The sequence below is a fragment of the Mustelus asterias genome, chromosome 8 (genome assembly GCF_964213995.1).
Source record: "Mustelus asterias chromosome 8, sMusAst1.hap1.1, whole genome shotgun sequence".
NCBI classification, from domain to species: domain Eukaryota; kingdom Metazoa; phylum Chordata; class Chondrichthyes; order Carcharhiniformes; family Triakidae; genus Mustelus; species Mustelus asterias.
The window spans coordinates 125586968-125608474 of record NC_135808.1 but is presented as its reverse complement, the minus strand read 5'-3'; the positions used below and the strand labels follow the sequence as shown (position 1 = coordinate 125608474).

Here is a 21507-nt window from a genome sequence, read left to right as displayed (position 1 = left end):
ATCCGCAATGAGATGTCCTGAATTACTTTTCTCCCCCGTGTCAGTGTCAGGTTTGTTCTGTCGGTTGCCAGATCATTAAAGGAAGTAGGAAAACGTTAAACAATCCGTTTGAGTTGCTGTAACAATCCCGCTTGCATTAAATATTGTTCCTTTAACAACTTCGAAGCATATTGTACATTTAGGCCCAGACAGAATATGGCGAGAAATCCGCAAGCCTTGTTTACATTTTCGCAGTAACTTCATTGCAGTGTTAATGTAATGTGTCACTAATAAATCAACTTAAACTTTACCTAACCCTGGCCATTCAGAATGTTCAGAGGTCACTTGTTTGGGACGGATCTCCGTGTAGGGTGGATGGGCCACGCCACTCCCTTGGTATCCGCGGTTGTAAAGTTCAGTTGCTGATGGAACTGTGGTCTACTCGGGTTGTCCCTTTAGGCACTCCGAGGGGCGAGGAGGAAAGTGGTGGTGGGGGAGGGAGGAGGAGGGGGGGAGGGGGGGGGGAGTCCCCAGTCGCGGTGGCCGCAGATACTTGCACTGAGGAGAGAGGGAATTCCTTCACTCAAAAGGTTGGGAATCTTTGGAATTTTCATCCCATAGAGGCCTGTGGAAGCTCCATCACTGAATATATTAAAGGCTGGGACAGAGAAATTGTTTGTGGAGTTGTTAATTGGGGAATTAAGGGCGGCAAAGATGAGGGTTGCAGTTTAAGATTAAGCGCGGTCGATTTGAATGGGAGTTGTTCCGACAGGCCTCTGGTGGCCCACGCTTGCTGCTGTTTGTTATGTTGGAGCTCTGAGCTGTGACAGAGGCTCCAGCCATCTTTCCATCACATGGTTGACCAGGAACTTTCTTGTCGCATGTTATTGGTGTGTGTGAGTTTGTTGGGAGGTTGCACCAAGTTGATACTCTGTTTGGATGGTTGAAGGACCCACCTTTCTCGGTCATCAAGTCCTGGGGAAGGACTCGACCCTGCAAGTCTTTGACCCTGAGATATCTCCCCACCGCCACAAGACATCCCGGAGGTGAACTTGGTAAATCTAAGGCCATCAATTTCAAAAGAAGCACCATTTTTGATTTGATTTATTGTTGTTAGTATTAGTATAAAGTGTTGTTTCTTGCGCGCTATACAAAGCATACCATTCATAGAGTACATAGGAGAGAAGCAAAGGAGAGGGTGCAGAATGTAGTGTGACATTGGCTTTCAGACAGGAGGTTCTTGTTTTATTTATTGATCGGGATACTGAGAATGGAACAGTCCCCATTTCCTCTGCTTAACTGTCTGTTTAACACAAGCTAAAATTTACCCTTAACCATGTCCCTCAGTACCAAGCAATGAATGACACCGGTGTGGCATCCCCCACACCAATCAGCGTTGGGGCTGCTTTGAGTTATGTTGCCAATGCGTGAGGACTGAGGGGCAGCTTGTACAGAACCGTATATCCCAGAGCAAGCACAAAGCAGCAAGGAGGTAGAATTCGCATCCCCTCACTCTGGTTTCAACCCGAAAGAGGTGAAAAGCCAGAGTCCGTTCTTTACATAGAACATAGAACAGTACAGCACAGAACAGGCCCTTCGGTCCACGATGTTGTGGCGAACCTTTTCCGAAACCAAGATCAAGCTATCCCACTCCCTATCATTCTAGTGTGCTCCATGTGCCTATCCAATAACCGCTTAAATGTTCCTAAAGTGTCTGACTCCACTATCACTGCAAGCAGTCCATTCCACACCCCAACCACGCTCTGAGTAAAGAACCTACCCCGTACATCCCCCCTATTATATCTTCCACCACGAACCTTATAGTTATGCCATTTGTCTTTCTAACTAAAAGATTCTGCCGTCTGTCATAGAATCCTACGGTGCAGAAAGAGGCCATTTGGCCCATCGAGCCTGCACCGACAACAATCCCACCCAGTCCCTATCACCATAATGCCACATATTTACCCCACTAACCCCCCCTCCCCCCGCATAAAGGGGCAATTTAGCATAGCCAATCTATCTAACCAGCACGTCTTTCGGACTGTGGGAGGAAACCGCAGCACCCGGAGGAAATCCACGCAGAAACGGGGAGAACGTGCAAACTCCACAGAGACAGTGACCCCAGGCCGGAATTGAACCTGGGACCTTAGCACTGTGAGGCAGCAGTGCTAACCACTGTGCCACCGTGTCGCCCTAAGTGTCACGTGTAGCACCAGCGGTAGATGTACACTAGATACATGAGCCTCAATAGTTAAATCTATGCCACACACATACACAAATCTGTATGTGCAATCAATGGATACTTAGAAACATTAAAACTGGTAATAGAAGGTTAAAATTCGAATGAAATCACAAATAGGATGAGGATGGACCTCAAGTGCATAGAACAAGGGGTCAGTGCATGGTGAGAAATTGTTCTCTGGTTTCTGTCAGGTGATATATAACATTATGTATCAGTTTTACTTCAACTGATACTATAAACACTGTATCTTTTGTGGCTTTTGATTTATTAATTGATATACTCTTAAAAACTAACAGAGCTCCTGCGGCATTGCTCGCGGTATATCAGGGGAGTAACAAAATTGCGACTTCGAAAATATGACCCAAAAGTGTGACGTTGTAGGAATTGTGCATTGTACACAAGTCACGGAATGTTATAATTGGCATTACAGGTCACTGATCGTTATCAGTTCATCTGCATAGCTGTCACAGATTGCCTGTGCCCTGTCCAGTCGGCAGCAAGTTCAATGGTACCTGTCCTATCCTCAAGGTTACTTTCTCCCCTCTCCTCTCGCAGGAGGGTTCTGTATTCTGTGGAGTTTCCAGTTGTCCCGATTCTCCTCTGAGCAGTTGGCCAGTCTTCATTTGCGAGTCTCGGAAGTGAGTGGGAGCAGACTACTCTCCTGTTTGAGGGCATCACGGCACAGCCAGAGGTCTCACCCGAAATCCGCCCCACACCCCAACCAGACCATTGTCCAAGGATCAGAATCAAGCACATGGCTATTCTTGCGATCTTTTCCCCTTCCTAAAACCTAGAGCGCTTGCATTAATTCCAATGCCCGGAACTGACTGGGGTCAGGTAAACCGAGCACACAGATCGAGACTCAAAGACAGCACCTAATGATAGGTATCGCCTATTCATCCAGCAGGTGGGGCTTTTAACCGTCAAGCCATGGGAAAGCCAGGTTAGCATGCTTCAACTCAGGAGAGAAATCAATCATGTGGGCAAAAGTGACTCAAAGATAAATCCCCAATGTGTGTGTGGACATGCACTTTCCCTCTGCAATATATTCTTCTGCACAGTGACAGGTGTATAGAGTAGTCCCGATGGGACACCCTGACAGACTGGGGAGCTGAAAGGATGGCATGCTTAGACAAGGTATTAACAAAATTAAACAGAAAATGCTGGGGAAACTCAGCAGGTCCTGACAGCATCTGTGGGAAGGTGAGAAGATATTATTGTTGTCACTGCTGTATGCCTGGCCCTTTTCTCTGGAAACTTTGATTTGATTTATTATTGTCACATGTATTGAGATACAGTGAAAAGTATTGTTTCTTGCGCGCTATACAGACAAAACATACGGTTCATAGAGTACATAGGGGAGAAGAAAAGGAGAGGGTGCAGTTACACGTAAGGTAGAAAGGTCAGCTTGTGTGTTAGCTCAGGTGTGTGTCATGATGTAGAATGTGCAAGCGATTAAATTCATAGCCTGACTGAATAATAGGCAGGTTAAAAGGATTAGTCTTATTTACACCAATGTGAATTTGGAAGTAGGGAGATGTTTTTTTGTTTGAGCGAGAGAGATCCCTCCTTAACATTGTGGTTCTTCAACTCGTCTTTTCCGAAGGTTGGGGTGCAGTTATACAAAGCTTGCCCTTCTATCCATTGCCTATAAAGGTCATAGACCATGCCTGTTTTGAGTGCAGTTGTCTGTTCGGGCACGGGTAGATTGGAGCTGAATCCGGGACCTCATCCAAACATTCCCATATGGCCAGGCTTATACAGAGTTCACTGAGTGAACGCTCCGGCCTGACCCAATGGAATGACACTGACCCCGCTACCAGCAGCACAGAGTGGTCAAACTTCAAGTCAGCTTCCCCTACACCGTAAAGCAATCGGAAGAGTTGAAAGAGTTCCGGACACTGTGAAGAACATTCTCTCTCACCCAACGCAACAAGACAAGCAAAACAGCGAGCGAGAGAGGAAAAAGCCTCACTCAGACTATTCTTTAACCAAAAAGTGTGGCTTTAGCAAAGATGAAAGGGAGAACAAAGATTCTAAAATAATAAATAACTGGGGTTCCTTCTGTTTAATGGTTCACACAGAACATTCCGAATATTTGCTGTGTTATATGGCTCACGCCATGTACAGGGTAACTAACCGAGTGTAGCTAGCAATCAACTGGTCATATGTGAACCATGCGTCAAATGGCGTCGCTCACTTTTAATATATAGTTCAGTTTAATTTCCATTCTAGCATCAATCACTTTCCAAATTAACCCAGAAACTTCAACATCAGTCCGGGATAAATTCCGTTCTGATAAAGCCCTCCAACCCGCTGACTACCCTGGCTCCGTTTGCTAAATGTCCTCTTAGCTTTGTTTCCCCACCTTAACCTGGTGAGTTTGTCTTCTCCTGCGTATTCAACAATTCCTTAGCATCCAATTCTCACCCAATATATTTGAGCCGGAAAGCTTGTTGGAGAAAAAATGCCACTCAGTGTCAGGTGAATAAAATCCGAGGCATGTAAAGATGTAGTCAGTAAATAAATGGGCCTCCTGGGTATAGGTGAATCTCATTTTGTGTGTGTGTGTGTGTGTGTGTTGTACACTTGTCGTTTTTGCCCTTCCTTAAAAAAATATTAAAGGTTGGTGGTGGGGGTAATTGGCAGCTCTCCGCGTTTACAGTCACACGGAATTGGCTGGGGTGGCTGTTCGCTATTGTGGGCTGTCTGCAGGCACAGGGATTGGCTGCCTCCTGTGATTCCGCTTGAATTGGACGTGGATGGTTGGTGGGTTTACAGACTGACGTTGCGGTTCCTGGGAGGTGTGTTGCTGGATTCGCCGCTGTCACCAACACATGTAGCTGCAGCACGGGAAAGCGGTGTGTGTGTGAGAGAGAGAGAGTGAGACTCAGCTCCCTCTCCCCCCACTCCCATTAAAAAAAAACATTCTTTCCCAGCGTGTGGCTCGCCGCCTTCTTCTTCCCCCATCACCTCGAGAGCTTCCCGGAGACTTAACCCGAGAGAGGGGAGAGAGCCTGGTTTGGAGCAGCTCTTCACAGAAGTTAGCAGCCGGACATATCAAAAGGAAGCAACTTCGACATTTACCTTTTGCGGCGTTAGTGAACGGAGGAGAGATCGCGTCCAAAGCTTTAGTGCTATTTACTGCAAGCCAGCGATTAAACCGGTTTTAAAAAATACATATATATATATAAGGGCCGGTGCAGGAAGCGAGCCAGCGCTTGCTGTGTTGAGGGGAGCCTGCCAGAGGATTCTTTGCAATTGCAGCCGGGAGCAACGCGAATATCTGAAACTGCAAACCCCCGCCCCCACCACACACACACATCAGGGGAGCGAGGTAAGATTACAACCTGGTGTGTGTGTTTTTCAATCCGATTGTTAATCTATACGTGAGTGTTGTGTCATTCCTGATCTCACCCGGGAGAGGAGAAGGGAGGCTTTTGATTTTTTTTGCTGCAGATTGCATGCTTGTCTGACTGTCTCCCAGAGGTGGCCCACTTCTCCTTTCCCTATAGCACGCCTTGCCTTGCCTGCCTTTCACCGCCCCTGGATTGATTATATTTTTTCGTGTCTTCTTGGCTTTGCTCCCCACCGTCAATTCTTAAAGTTAAAAGCAAAAAAAATAAAGAAAGCTCCCTCCCTTCTCGAATTGAGAATGAAACTTGATGAAGGATCGGGAAGGGGAGGGGGGGGGGTTCTCACTTTTGTGTGTGTGGGGTGGAATTTTTACAATTCTTTAAGTCCAAAAAAATGCACTAATTTGGAGGAGGAGGGGGGAGGAGGTTACTGAGATGTTTTTGGCTCTTCTGTCTCCACCCCCCCCCCCCCGATCCTCCCCCTCTGCTCTGCTATCTGTGTTAAAGTCTGACTTTGGTGTGTGTGTGTTCAGATTTTTTTTTAAACACAATAAAACCCCAGAAATTATAAGGGGGTGGGGGTCGATTCGAACATCTTCAGGCACATGTTCTGGGCAGCTAACTGTCCCCTCCTCCTCCTCTGGCTGTGTGTGTGTGTGTAGGCGCAATCATCTTGGAATGACACCGAAGGAGCCACGGCAACATTCAAATGACTGATCAAGGGCAGATTAGAGCAGGGCTAAACATGGGCTTCGTGTAACAGGTTAACCAAAGACCTTTAATTGGGATTTTATTCTCTTGCCTTCGAGAAGCAGCTACTGGGCCCGATCTCCTCTCCCCCCCCCCCCCCCCCAGTAGAAAAAAATAATAATCCACCAATGTATGTTGTGCCTTTATTTTAAAAGAAAATAAATCCAACCTCTCTCTCTCTCTCTCCCCACCCACTCGCCTGTTGTTGTTTTGTGTTATTTCTCTCCGTTTCCTCCCGCCCAATGCAGATCCAGAGGAGGAGGAGGAGGAAGGGGGGAGAAGAGTGTTGAGACGTCCCTCTTTTTTTTGTGTGTGGTGTGTGTGTGTGTGTCGAAACAAAAATGGTGAACAACGGGAGCTCGCAAGCGCCCACGGCCGGGGTGAACCGCGCGGGCTTGGCTTGGAAAATGTGCGCCGGCTGCGGGGGCAAGATCGCCGACCGTTTCCTCCTCTACGCCATGGACAGCTACTGGCACAGCCGCTGCCTCAAGTGTTCCTGCTGCCAGGCTCAGCTGGGCGAGATAGGCACCTCCTGCTTCACTAAGAGCGGCATGATTCTGTGCAGGAACGACTACATCAGGTAAATGAATGAGAAGCTGCCCCTTCTTCCCCACCCATTCCCAATTCTTCCAACCAGAGGGATTATTGGGGAGATAGGCTTCTTTATTTGGGGGTGGGGAGAGAAATGGAATTCAACAAATCTCTATCTACCCTATCTCATCAACAATCCTTGCTAGGAGAGAGAGAGAGACACCTCCGCATTATATATATATATATATTCTCTCTGGCTCTCAGGAATACAGGATTCCTTTTTAAAATCTGCTGAGAGATTTGCTGATGTGTGGAACTGTTCAACACTGCTGCCAATTCCTCCTCTCTCTCTCTCCCCCCCCCCTTTCCAATTTATATCTAATTTGAAATAAGAATTGCAATTTAATATGTATTCTACCCAGGGCCACTGTAACATCTTATTAAATCGAGTCAATCAATCTCGGTTGGCTGTCTAGGCCCGGAATAGGAATTGATTGGAAACTATTCTATCAGAAAGGTAAACAGTAATGGGGGGGGGGGGGGGGGGGGTAGGGATTCAATTGTTCCATTTCGATTGTTTTAACATATTCCAGTAAATAGTTCGACTTCAACTAGGAGATTTACTACAGTGAATTTACAGCGTAGAGGCGTGGGGTTGGATTCAAATTTCTGTTTTTTTTAAAAGTGCTTGCACTACAAGTGCAGTCACCCAGTGTATATATATACACACACACACACCCACTCCTCCATGTAATGTAACTCAGACCTAGAAGGTCAAGGAAATTAAATGGGGTTAAAAATCCCATAAGGGACGGTGCTGTGTTAACTTAAAATATGCATCCGTTCGATGTGGGACTGTAAGAGGGGGTGGGGGTGGAAAAGAGAGATTCTGAACCAGTCGATGACATTTCTAACAACTTTTCTTTTGGTGGGGGATCTCATTAAAAAGCCAATGTTTGGGGAGTGAGTTTGGGTATTTTTCACAATATGTAACCTTCTTCCTGCCACGTGACTCCCCCTCCAATCACCTAAATGGAAGGGAACCAGAGAGAGGATCACATGTCAAAACTTTTTAAGGGATTATAAACATTGCATTTCTTTGAGTGGTTTCTCTTTTCCCGGGGAAGGGAGAGAGAGATAGAAAGGTTAAAGTTTTTTTTGTGTCTTCATAATGTTTTCCGAGTTGGAAGTCCTTGAAATTCCGGGACAGATTCCATTCAACTTCTATCTGTCCCACTTTGGCTGCTGTGAATTTCGGTAGCAATAAACTCGAGAGAGAGAGAGACTGAATCAGAGAGGGAAATAATTGAAGTGAGATTCGATGGGATTCTTTGTGTGTGTGTTTTTATAAACTGCGGATTCTCAATGCAGTTTTTCACATACATAATAGTATGTCTCCTGTTTAAATTGCCGAGACTAATTAAGAGTCAGAATCTACACCTTTTTGGGTGGGTTTTTGGGGCTGGGGGGGGGGGGGGGGGGGAGAGAATGAGAGTCCTGTTAATAAGCACGGGGTTCGTGGGAGAGAAACAGCGAGCACGACCCTGAAGCCTCAGATCTCCCAGATAAGCAAGCTCAGTGTGAATGGGTACAATTAAAAGCTTTAATTAGTGGCAGCTCTTCTACAACCACCCCCCTCCCTCCCTCCACAACCCGCTTCCCACCCCCCCCCTTTTTTTAAAGAATCTAATGAGATATTACAGAGGCTCGATTTGAGAGTTGGTCAGTAGAAAATGAATAGAACCGCCAGCCAAGATCTAACAAACAAAACATTTAATTAAGAAATTGGCTTTTGAGAGTGGGATTATTAGCAGCTCGGGTGGCGCTTGTCCTCTCTCTCTCTCTCTCTCTTTAATTCCCAGACACGGAAATTAAATGAAAGCTCTCTCTCTCTCTGGCTCCCCCCCCCAGCCCCAACGTTTCGGACGTGCTAGGTAAACTTAGTAGTTCGTTACTTCATATCACTTTGAAACCTCTTCACAATGAGGGCAGCACGTCACAAGAACCATTAGCGAGAGAAGGGGGGAGAAAAACCTCTAGTATTTCAAAAATTAATTAAATCGCATGCAATTTAGGGGGACGTTTATCTTGATTTGTCATAACAGATTAATTCAAGGTCTTTTAATTCACTTGGGGCCATATCTGTTACTCTGAATTAACCATGCATGCCTTTGTCATTTTCCACACACACACACACCCCAGAACACACCCCAAATCCCATGTCTATATTTTTGCTGTCTTATTTTTATCCCCAGTAATCTCTCTCTCTCTCCCTCCCCCCTCCCTTTTTGTAATTATGCAAAAATGCCAGTTTATGTATCAATATATTCGGCTGATGTTAAAACGCTTGGCGAGTTCAATCTCATCTGGGGCTCCGGCTTGATGTCGTGATTGATCGAGTTGCCGAATTGCTGAAATATTAACGACCTCCTTCGACTCGGCGTCCTCAAGAAAATTGAAACCAATTTTCTACCGTCAGAGTCTGGGGGAGGGAAAATTAACCCCCCCCCCCCCCCTCTCTCCTCCTCCTCCTCCTTTAATTAGTCGGCTCTCTTTCCTCTCTCTCTCTCTCCCTCCTCCGCGAAGGGGTTTTAAAACAAGCAATGGGATTATTACAAAGTACCCCAAGCCACCCGGCCGATAAGGGACTTTAATTGCGCACCTCGTCTTCCTTTGAGGCGCCTCGAAGAGCCCCAGTCAATGAACTTGAGGAATCTCCCTGTTTCGGGGCGATTTGCATTCCAGTCACGGAGCGCCCAAAGTGAAAAGTTGAGGATACTGTTACACATGTGGCCAAGGAACAGTTTTCACAAGCAACCCGCTTCCCATCTGTCGAGATCTGCGGCCTTCCTGGTAATTGCCTCTGTATATGGCAAACATTTCTCCCAAATCCAGGGGGTAATCTTAACATGGAAAAAATGGTCTCTGGTTTGGGAAATATGTGGGGTGCATCTGGTTAGTTTTGTTTTTAAAAACAAAATGACCTTGATTAGTTAGCTGAGGTTAATTCCAGATAATGGTCCCACTTTTAAAGGTCCCAGCCTCAGAATGGGATTGGTAAGATCATATTGAAAGAAACAGTCTCTTTCCAGCCCCACACTCTTTCTGTATTGTTGATCTTAATGAAGGTGTTGAGTCCTTCCTAACTATTCTAGAAGGGTATTCAAACACTATATATCACACTGTACATCTTAAACACTGTACATCTCAAACACTACATCTCAAACACTACATCTCAAACACTACATCTCAAACACTACATCTCAAACACTGTACATCTCAAACACTGTACATCTCAAACACTGTACATCTCAAACACTGTACATCTCAAACACTGTACATCTCAAACACTGTACATCTCAAACACTGTACATCTCAAACACTATATATCACACTGTACATCTCGAACACTATACACCACACTGTACATTTCAAACACTGTACATCTCAAAACACTACATTTCAAACACTATATATCACACTGTACATCTCAAACACTACATCACACTGTACATCTCAAACACTGTACATCCCTTCTACATTTACTTCCCTGCAGCCATCAGAGTTTTGAATGGACCTACCTCGCACTAAGTTGATCTTTCTCTACGCCCTAGCTATGACTGTAACACTACATTCTGCACTCTCTCCTTTCCATCTCTATGAGTTGTATGCCTTGTCTGTATAGCGCGCAAGAAATAATACTTTTCACTGTATACTAATACATGCAAGACCATAAGACATAGGAGCAAAAATTAGACCACTCGGCCCATCGAGTCTGCTCCGCTATTCAATCATGGCTGATATTTTTCTCATCCCCATTCTCCTGCCTTTTTCCCATAACCCCTGATCCCCTTATTGATCAAGAACCTATCTATCTCCGTCACAAAGACACCCAATGACCTGGCCTCCACAGCCAATAATAAATCAAATCAAACCATGTACATCTCACACACTGTACATCTCAAACTACATCCATGTACATCTCGCACACTGTACATCTCACACTCTACATCCATGTACATCTCGCACACTGTACATCTCAAACTACATCCATGTACATCTCGCACACTGTACATCTCACACTCTACATCCATGTACATCTCACACACTGTACATCTCACACTCTACATCCATGTACATCTCACACACTGTACATCTCACACTCTACATCCATGTACATCTCGCACACTGTACATCTCAAACTACATCCATGTACATCTCGCACACTGTACATCTCACACTCTACATCCATGTACATCACACACACTGTACATCTCACACATACTACATCCATGTACATCTCACACACTGTACATCTCACACTCTACATCCATGTACATCTCACACACACTACATCTCATACTACATCCATGTACATCTCGCACACTACATCTCACACACTACATCCATGTACATCTCACACTGTACATCTTGGGCACTGTACATCCATGTACATCTCTCACAGCGATATTCAAACACTGAACATACATCTATGTATATCTCAGACGCTGTATATCTCAAAAATATAACGTGTTTCTTGTACATGAAGCTTGAGTCATACAAGCGGGAAACCACACGGAGAGCTCCTAGCCCCACGGTGCTGTGTTTTGTTTTGCTACACTCTGCAGCGCATTCCCATGGGCTGATCATTATAAATTAGTGGTTTACTGGTCACCAGGACAAACTGTACGCCGTGACCTTGCCGAGTGCACGGGCTGCCAGCTTTTTCTCAGTAAGCGGTGGGGCTTTTTTTAAAAAAAGAAAGCAACACACTGTGCAAAGTCCCGGCACTCCTGTATTTCCGAGAGAGGTTCGGCGTGTAAACTCTTAAGGCAGGAAACCCGGGCGCAAGGCGAGCCCCTTTGCAGTGCAGCCGCTGAGCGTGGCCCTGTGTATCTAAACTAATTAGTTTTTTGAGATGGGGGTTTGATTGAAGTCCTTCAATCGATGCCGCTGCGAAATGTGTTCCTGGCGCTCCCTATGAAAAGCTATCTCAAGCAGGGGGGGTGGGGGGGAGCATTGCTCAGTGTCGCCCTGTCGATAGTTTTTAATAACAACTTGGAGGCTATTTTCAATAATGTGGCGACAGCGAATTAGTCCATTTCGACATGACCAGGCGCCTGTTTCCCAGCTCAGAATCTGAGAACACGCCAATTATTCCGAATGAATGGCGCATTCAAACAAATACATCTGGCGGAAAATAAAGAGGGAGAGGGGGTGGAGGTTACAAATGGCGAATTATCATTTTTATTTAATTTGCTTTTTCTTTGCTCTGACCGCTTTCCTTGACTGGTCCACCAGATGCTTTGGTCTGCTTCCATTACACACCCAGACCCAGCAAGATTTTGATTTGATTTGATTTATTATTGTCACATGTATTAGTATACAGTGAAAAGTGTTGTTTCTTGCCCTGTACAGACAAAGCATACCATTCATAGAGAAGGAAAGGAGAGCGTGCAGAATGTATTGTTACAGTCATAGCTAGGGTGTAGACAAATGCTTAGAGGGGGCAAGCCTGATGACCAATGGCAGCAGATCCCCCCAACCCCCCCCCCCTCCCCCACCCCCGCACCTCTCCAGCAAATTATTTTTCAGTCAAATCAAAATTTCATTCTGGTTGTTGGGGAACCTCCAATGAGAGACAGATGAAGTCATCCCAAGTTGGGGGAGACTCCCAACAGATAAGAAAGTCTGAACATTACGTTTCATTCATTTTTAGGTGTCTGGGATTTCGGAGCGAGAGAGAGAGATCTAAACTATTGACATTCTTGCCTTCACCCTGGTTCATTAGCCATCCACAGATGAACATAGAAACATACAAGATAGGAGCAGGAGGAGGCCATTTGGCCCTTTGAGCCTGCTCCGCCATTCATTATGATCATGGCTGATCGTCCAACTCAGTAGCCTAATCTTGTTTTCTCCCCATAACCTCTGATCCAATTCACCCCAAGTGCTATATCTAACCACCTCTTGAATACATTCAATGTTTTGGCATCAACTATTCCTTGTGGTAATGAATTCCAACACATACGTTTACCATGCCCAACTGTTGGAGTTTGGGGAATGGAAGATGATTTAAGAGAATAGAGCTCTCTCACAAGCTTGGGAGGTCCAAAGTCCATACAAGACATTTTGGAGCAAACCAGACCTTTTGGCTATTTCCTGTTAACAGAAATGGACTGACTAACCAGATTGATGAAGAACACTTGGGGAGGGAGCTGAGGGCAACTATTTCCTGTATGTCTCAGGCAGAGGTTTGGATATAATGGTGTCAATGTTTTACAAGGCACAGTAACTATCCTTCCCTCGAAGAATATTTTTTCATGCTGGTATTCATGGCTGGTTTTCAAACCTGTATGTCTCCTTCAGGCGGTGACTTCTCTGCTCTCGAATGAAACTTTTGCAACCAACCAGTTATTCGATATTCCAATGTAGCTGGGCATGAAAAGACTGTGCCATTTAATGTTGGCTCATTATTCTGACATCAGTATATTAAAAATACATATTTTTGAAATAGTTTACCATTAAAATGTCCAATTTTATACCTAAAGTCAATCATTTGGAGTCACAGAAATATCTCTTTTAGTGAGCTCCTATTTTCTCCTGTAAAGTCTTGTGAAGGGGAGGCAGTGGCATAGTGGTATTGTCACTGGACTAGTAATCCAGAGACCTAAGGCAAGATCTGGAGACCTGGGGTTCAACTCCCACCACAGCAGGTGGTGAAATTTGAATTCAGTAAAAAAACAATCTGGAATTAAAACTCTAATGATGACCATGAAACCATTGTCGATTGTCATAAAAATCCATTTGTTTCACTAATGCTCTTTAGGGAAGGAAATCTGTCATCCTTACCCAATCTGTCTTGCATGTGACTCTAGACCCACAGCAATGTGGTTGACTCTTAATTGGCCTAAGCAAGGCACTCAGTTCAAGGGGCAATTAGGGATGGGCAAAAAATGTTGGCCGAGCCAGTGACGCCCATTTCCCATGAATGCAAAAAAATATTAAGGGGATTAACCATGGTGAATGTGTGGGGTTATGAGGAGAGGGCCTGGGTAAGATACTCTGTCAGAGAATCAGTGCAGACTTGATGGACCGAATGGCCTCCTTCATTATAGGGATTGAAAATTTCTCAGCAATCACTGGATAAAGAATGTGAGGTGTAATTCTTGTGATGCTCTTTTGTCTTTAGATTGTTCGGGAACAGTGGGGCGTGCAGTGCGTGCGGCCAATCTATTCCAGCCAGCGAGTTGGTTATGAGGGCACAGGGCAACGTCTATCACCTCAAGGTAATGGCATCCATCAGTCATTAGAGGAATGTCCATCATGGCAACTCTCCTCTTTCTGAGTCAATGTACAGTATGGCCACTGTGATCTTCACCAATTCCAGCCCCCTCCACTGCCATCTTCCCTTATTATGCATTGAGCTCTTGTACAGTAGGTTGGCCATTCGAGCCACCATTACTTAGTTAACCAATGTAATGTGAAGGGTGTGATATGTCGAATTATTTACAGCGCAAGAACTGGCCATTCAGTCTTTATGCTCCATATGCACCTCCATGCACTCTACTTAATCTCACTCAATCAGTGTAACATACCATTTTTATGGTGTTTTCAATGCTATTCACCTCAACTATTCCTTGTGGTAGCAAATTTCACATTTGCAAATAAGTTGTTCCCGAATTCCTCATTAAATTTATTACTGCCCCGAGTTCTTTGGCTCTGCAAAATCAGAACTATCTTGAAGTCTACCTTTTCAAATCCCACAATAATTTTCAAGATCAGTATTAGGTCATTCCTTGGCCTTTCTCTTTTCTAGAGAAAATAACCCCAGCCCCTGGATTTATGTTCAGTGCTCAGGAAGGACAAGTTTGCTTAAACACTAGTGTATGGTAACTGAACATTCTGCTTTCTTTCCCACAGTGCTTTACCTGTGCCACTTGCCGGAATCGTCTTGTCCCTGGAGACAGGTTTCATTATATCAATGGCAGTTTATTCTGTGAACATGACAGACCCACGTCCCTTATCAATGGACATTTGAATCCACTTCAGAGCAATCCTCTACTATCCGACCAGAAGGTAAGCAATGTTTTTTTAAAAAACTCTCTCTTTCTATTCTGTCCTCACAAGGCGGTAGGGTGGGGATGGCAGGTGTGGGGGGGGGGGGGGGGGGGGGGGGGGGGGGCAGGGGGGGTCATCTGTCAAGCTGCCTTAAATTTTTTCATTGGCTTTGTGTAGAGCAACTCACTGCGTATTGCAGGCATGAAGTCTAACATGGTGGTACAGTGGTTAGCACTACTGCCTCACAGCACCAGGGACCTGGGTTCGATTCCCAGCTTGGGTCACTGTCTGTGTGGGGTCTACATGTTCTCCCCATGTCTGCGTGGGTTTCCTCCAGGTACTCCGGTTTCCTCCCACAGTCCAAAGATGTGTGGGTTAGGTGGTTTGGCCGTGCAAAATTGCCCCTTAGTGTCAGGGGGACTAGCCAGGGTAAATGCATGGCGTTATGGTGATAAGGCCTGGATGGTATTGTGGTCGGTGCAGACTCGATGGGCTGAATGGCTTCCTTCTGCACTGTAGGATTCTACGATTCTATGATTAAGTTAGTCGCACGTAACATGTTAAGCCCAACACTAAATGGAAGGCGGTTTGCTACTTTAATTGTTACCGATGTGGAGGTGTCCTCTTTGATGTTGAGCTGTGTGATCCGACTTCCCTGTGACATTGCCATGATGTTCTGGGCTGCTTCAGCAAGGTCACTCCGTGTGTACTATTCCGTGTGTCGTCTTGGTGCTTTGTTCTAGCTGAGCTTTTTGATTTAATGGATGGTATCTGGATTGGCACTGACTTCTGTGTGAGTGTCCCCAACATCCCACTCCACCAACCAACCAGACAAATAAATAATCTGTTTTAGTGGGAAAGATAGGAACTCAAAGCATTTCACTGACTCGTTAGTGAAAGTAAATATTTTGTGTTTGACCCTGACACGGAAGATGCTGTTTGTATGTATTTCCGAACTTTCTACCTTACATTGCCCATTACTATGTTGACGTACAAAAGAAATGCCCCAGCTAGTTTATGTTCAGGAAGCCGCAATGACTCTGAGAAGGAAGGTTTCCCTTGAGCACTTCAACTAGAAATGAGAACTGTTGGGAGATATATCCTGGATGAGCTCTCACTTGTTTAGGGTGGCACGGTGGCACAGTGGTTAGCACTGCTGTCTCACAGCGCCAGGGATTCAGGTTCAATTCTGGCCTCGGGTCACTGTCTGCGTGGAGTTTGCACATTCTCCCTGTGTCTGCGTGGGTTTCCTCTGGATGCTCCGGTTTCCTCCCACAGTCCAAAGATGTGCGGGTTAGGTTGATTGGCCATGCTGAATTGACCCTAGTGTCAGGGGGATTAGTGGGGTAAATGTGTGGGGTTACACGACAGGGCCTGGGTGGGATTGTGGTTGGTACAGACTCAATGGGCTGAATGGCCGCCTTCTTCTGTACTGTAGGGATTCTATGATTGTATGATTCTAAGGATAGTGGGGTTGTAGGTGGTGGTGGTGGTGAGGTGTGGGGGGGGGGGGGTGGGGAGAGGAGATGGGGGTGGTGAGGTGTGGGGAGAGAAGATGGGGACGGTGAGGTGTGGGGGGGGTGGGGGCGTGAGGAGAGGAGATGGGGGTGAGGTGTGGGGGGGGCGCAGGCTGGCAAGGGGGGGGTTGGTGATGGTGGGCAGTGGTTGAGGTGTGATATTTAATTGGTGGTGATACTTACCCAGTGGGTTCAGTCTCTCCTTTGACTCCCAACACTGAGGTTCCAGTTGAGGGCACTTGGTTGCAGACACAACAGAACTTCAAAATGCTGTTTCACCTTGTTCCTTAGTGAAACTGCATTTCTTTTACGAGCTGAATAACAGGCTAAAATCAAATTAAAAATTGCAAATGTTCCATATTTTCCACAATGATTTTTTCATTAAAGGGGAGGGGGATATCCTATGCCTGAGGGTTAGCGCAAGTATCAGCGTAATCATTCCACAATAATCTTTTCCTCGCTTTCAGCCACTGTGACCCATCCTGCAAATGGTGTCCCTTTATCTACCAGTTTGTCGGGCTGACTGTTTACCCTTGTGTCCTTTGTATCTGTCTGTAAGAATACTGCTTCACCCAGGTCCTTTTTATTTCACTACCCCATGACCCAGCTCCTGATTTAGTCTCTTGACCCCTCATTCTAGTTCACATCGCTATAGACTTGAGAGGAACAAAATTAAAGCTTTTATGGTTTTGAGTGCAAATTAGCTTCTATGTTATAAGGCTTTATGCCCAGTACATTGACTTTCACCCAATTAGGTGCCTGTGGAGAATCTGGGGTGAAGTTTGTGCTGTGCCCACTTGCTGCAGACAGGTTAAGAAGACAGCATAATGGTTTAAAACCAATCTGACTTTGTCATGAGTGTGCCGGTCACTTAGGGACACGGTCCATATAAACAGTGCAGCTGGTTAGCTACTGTGGCTTCACGAGTTATGTCTGTCTCCAGTTTTGGGCATGTTTTCAAATGCCCTTTTCCCTCCCTCACTCTGAGCAGATATGTGGGTTTATTTATACATGAGTTCTAATGGAACACTTCATTGTATATGAGAAACCATGATCTCAAAATCTTGGCCTATTCAAAAAAGAACAAAGAACAGTACAGCACAGGAACAGGCCCTTTGGCCCTCCAAGCCTGCGCCGATCATGATGCCTGCCTAAACTATGCACTTGCAGAGTTCGTATCCTTCCATTCCCATCCTATTCATGTATTCATCTAGATGCCCCTTAAACGCCGCTATTGTACCGAGTTTAAAAATGTTAAAGTTGTTTTGTGTTCAGCAAGGAAAGTAAGCAGTCAAAGGCTTATGTGTGATGAGGTTTATTCCCTCCATTGTAAAGCACCAAATGGAGATGGTTACACAGTTCCACCCTTTGCACAATGTGTTTCTCTTGCACTGTGCAGCCTACATAAATAGGTGCTGTGGGAATGTGCCAGGAAAAGGATGTAGACAGAAAGTTGCCCCTTGATCAATGACCATGGCTCAGGATAGCCGATTGGGGCATTGGGACCAGTTTGAGATTGCCTGCGACACTGGCCTGGGTGGGATCAGCTTGCGATCTGGCCTAGGTGCTAGCCTGATCCTGTCTGGTCCTGCCTTCTGCAATGCCACCAGTCTCTGAAATGGCTCACACTCTTGTGCAGACGTCCTGCAGACATGTGGGAGCGTAAGTGGCCTGTGGGATTCAGCAACGCCGGAAGGGTTAACTGTGTGGAATTTTAACAAGTGTTAAACAGATGGGTTTTTTCTTCTAAACAGCAGAGTAATGTCAACAATTCTGTGCCAAATGCAGCCTCGCCTTTTAAAGGCACCTTTTTCCCCCATCGTCCAGTTTTAACCTTTGATGCTATGGGAAGTTTATAAGTAAAATAGCAGTTACCCCCAGTTAGGCAGTTCCCATCCTTAATTCCCCAGCCACCCCCCCCCCACTTTGTGAATGAACAGGACATGACTTACTCTGGTAGACTAAGTATTGTGGAGGGCAGGAACGCTGCCTGATAAGTTTTCTTGTTAAAAAAAATATTAAAATGCGAGAACGTTTCCATTAAAACGGCATAATTGGTGTTGTCTCTGTCGATAGGGGCCGACATTTGATGTTCATTTATTAAATAGGCGCGAGGCTGCTCCCTAATCTCTTTGTTCAAGACAGACAAATTACCTTTTTCACACTGTGGTCAAACTCAGGGGAATTAAAGCTCAATGCCTCAGCTAGTTTAATTAGCCTGCGAGTGGGGGGTTGCAAATTACTAATGCACCTCGGGCTTTTAGTGGCTTGATGAGAGGGTAAGAAAGCGATGCACTAAACTGATAAAAAAAAGTTTTAACTGGCGAGAAGTCAGGAAAATAGAACTTTTTTTAATATAAAAAATTAAATGAAGTGTGCATTTAGTTAACTGGGTATTTATGGAAAGTGAATATTTCTCTGTGACTTGTTTGTCTAACCACTTCAGTATTTCACTCGAAGTTAGGGGGGGGAGATTTGCGGTGAGAATTTTTTGTGTGTGTTGAATGGTGCGACATGGTTACAATATTTGCGCCTTTTATCTCCACCCCATTGTAAATGATTGCAGACCTTGGTTTCAATAATAGTGTGCAATAATTGAAATCCAGTTAGTATCTAGATCCTTTCTATTTGCTTGGGAAAACGGAGCAAAGGCTTCCATTTTGTAGTTAACTTCATCCATTTGGTAGATATCTCTTATCCAATGTGTTTCTTTGGGGGGGGGGGTTCAAATCCGCCCATTTTATTTAGCCCACATCAGCTGATTTCATGTTGAACAACTTGAGTCATGTAAGATCTAAATGCGTTTAGTCTGAAGCTTGACAGCTGCCCCGAATAAATGTTATGAGCTTGAATGTTATGTTCTGGCTGCGACTCCAAAAATCTAGTTGAAAGCTGGATTAATGGAACAGAGATGTTTATTTCGGATTGCAGCACATCCCTTTGAGTGAAATCAGCCTTTCTACTTCAAGCAGAGAGCTCCGACGCGAGTCTAAGAGGGAAAAAACAATGAAACGAGGAGCCGAAAATATTAGAAGCTGGCAACATATTAGTGGGAACGATGTGTAATATTTTGTCCAAATTCTTCCAGTCGGATGGGAGAGAGTGGGCGGTGGGGAGGGGGGTTTGATTGTGACACCGGGGAGGCAGTGGCGCAATGGTATTGTCACTGGGCTGGTAATCTAAAGACCCAGAGTAACGCTCTGGGGAACCTGGGTTCAAATCCCGCCAAGGCAGATGGTGAAATTTGAATTCACTAATTTTCTGGAATTAATTCTGAAACGATTGTTGTAAAAACCCATCTGGTTCACTAATAGGGAAGGAAATCTGCCGCCTTTACCTGGCCTACGTGTGACTCCAGATCCACAGCAATGTGGTTGACTCTCAAATGCCCTCTGAAAGGCATTGCTCCCAAGGGACTATTAATCCAGAAACCCAGCTAATGTTCTGGGGACCCAGGTTTGAATCCCGCCACGGCAGATGGTGGAATTTGAATTTAATTTTAAAACAAATCTGGGGTTAAGAATCTACCAATGACCATGAAGCCATTGTCGATTGTCATCTGATTCACTAATGTCCTTTAGGGAAGGAAATCTGCCGTCCTTACCTAGTCTGGTCTACATGTGACCAGGGCGGCACGGTAGCACAGTGGTCAGCACTGCTGCTTCACAGCTCCAGGGTCCCGGGTTCGATTCCCGGCTCGGGTCACTGTCTGTGTGGAGTTTGCACATTCTCCTCGTGTCTGCGTGGGTTTCCTCCGGGTGCTCCGGTTTCCTCCCACAGTCCAAAGATGTGCGGGTTAGGTTGATTGGCCAGGTTAAAAAAATTGCCCCTTAGAGCCCTGGGATGTGTAGGTTAGTGGGATTAGCGGGTAAAATATGTGGGGGTAGGGCCTGGGTGGGATTGTGGTCGGTGCAGACTCGATGGGCCGAATGGCCTCCTTCTGCACTGTAGGGTTTCTATGATTCTATGACTTCAGAGCCACAGCAATGTGGTTGACTCTCAACTGCCCTCTGAACCAAGGGCAACCAGGGATGGGCAATAAATGCTGGCCCAGCCAGCGACGCTCACGGGTGAAATGAATTTTAAAATAACCTCTTCTCTCCTTGGTCTGACCTTATCACGGTTTGCGTCCGCAGGTTTGCTGAGATGGTTCGGAGCAGTGCAGAAAGCGTGCCTTCATCGTTTCGATCTGGCTCATCACAGGTGGACCCCACTTTGTTCCAGTAGACAGTCATGTTTTTTGGCTGGTTTCAATGCCAGGTACATGACGACATTGCACACGTATATACCCTTGCTAGTTTGCTCTCACCAGGCTGTTCTTGCATTAGAAGTGACTTGAGGACACCAGATTACGGACTCCGTGAACCCGGGCTAATGAGACTGTTCAGAAAGGGGGCGGGGAGACGGAAAAAAAAAACCTACAAAATAGCCCATTGGAGGACATCTGGAATAATGACAAATTAAAGTAATTACTGGAGGTTTTGAAATGTGCTTTGTACCTACATTAATAATTAGCAAGGCACTGGCCTCGGGTTTATCCCCTCCCCCAACCCCCTCACTGATATTCTATTTTTCTTTACGACATCCTTGCAAAAAAAAAATTGTGTTGGCTCTTTGTATTTCTAAGTGTTGTAAGGACAATGTGTTTATTGCTATTATTATTAATAAAGAGGCGGCAAAGGGAGAAAAATCCAGTGATTTTTGTGGTAGTTCGCTATCATATAAACACTTTTAGTGGTTCTCTGTACAATAACATGTATGTATGCATGTATGTGATTTGTCATATGTTGCTTCTCTCCCCCTCCACCCCCCCCCCCTCCCCCCACCCCAGCTGAAACATCCCAGCTTTCTAGTATCTAATGTAGGACTTTAAGAATTGAAATTTTATTTGTGATATTTTCAAAGAAGAAACCATTTGCTCTAGTACCGTTGTATTTAAATAATAAAAAGCTTGAACTGGGGAAAAGATGAATTTTTGTGTGTTCTTAAATGCGTACCACCCAACTCTGGTTCCATTTCCAGTAAGACTGGTAGAATTAGGTTTGTTTTAATGCCAACTTTTAATGGGTTC

At 45.3% G+C, this 21507-nt stretch overlaps 1 protein-coding gene across 4 annotated transcripts; it reads left to right on the top strand.

The window, feature by feature from the left end:
* The first annotated feature begins 4027 nt into the window (after nt 1-4027).
* On the top strand, nt 4028-21406 carry LOC144497526 (LIM domain transcription factor LMO4.2). Of its 4 annotated transcripts, none has more exons than XM_078218920.1 (5): nt 4028-5558; nt 6576-6907; nt 14051-14147; nt 14782-14937; nt 20573-21406. In XM_078218920.1, exons 2-5 carry the CDS (start codon nt 6669-6671, stop codon nt 20579-20581), a joined length of 501 nt encoding a protein of 166 aa, XP_078075046.1. In that variant the 5' UTR covers nt 4028-5558; nt 6576-6668; the 3' UTR covers nt 20582-21406. The 4 variants fall into 4 exon arrangements, with proteins under 4 accessions (XP_078075046.1, XP_078075048.1, XP_078075049.1 ...); XM_078218922.1 differs by having other exon boundaries at nt 5033-5574; XM_078218923.1 differs by having other exon boundaries at nt 5054-5610.
* Nucleotides 21407-21507: the final 101 nt, after the last annotated feature.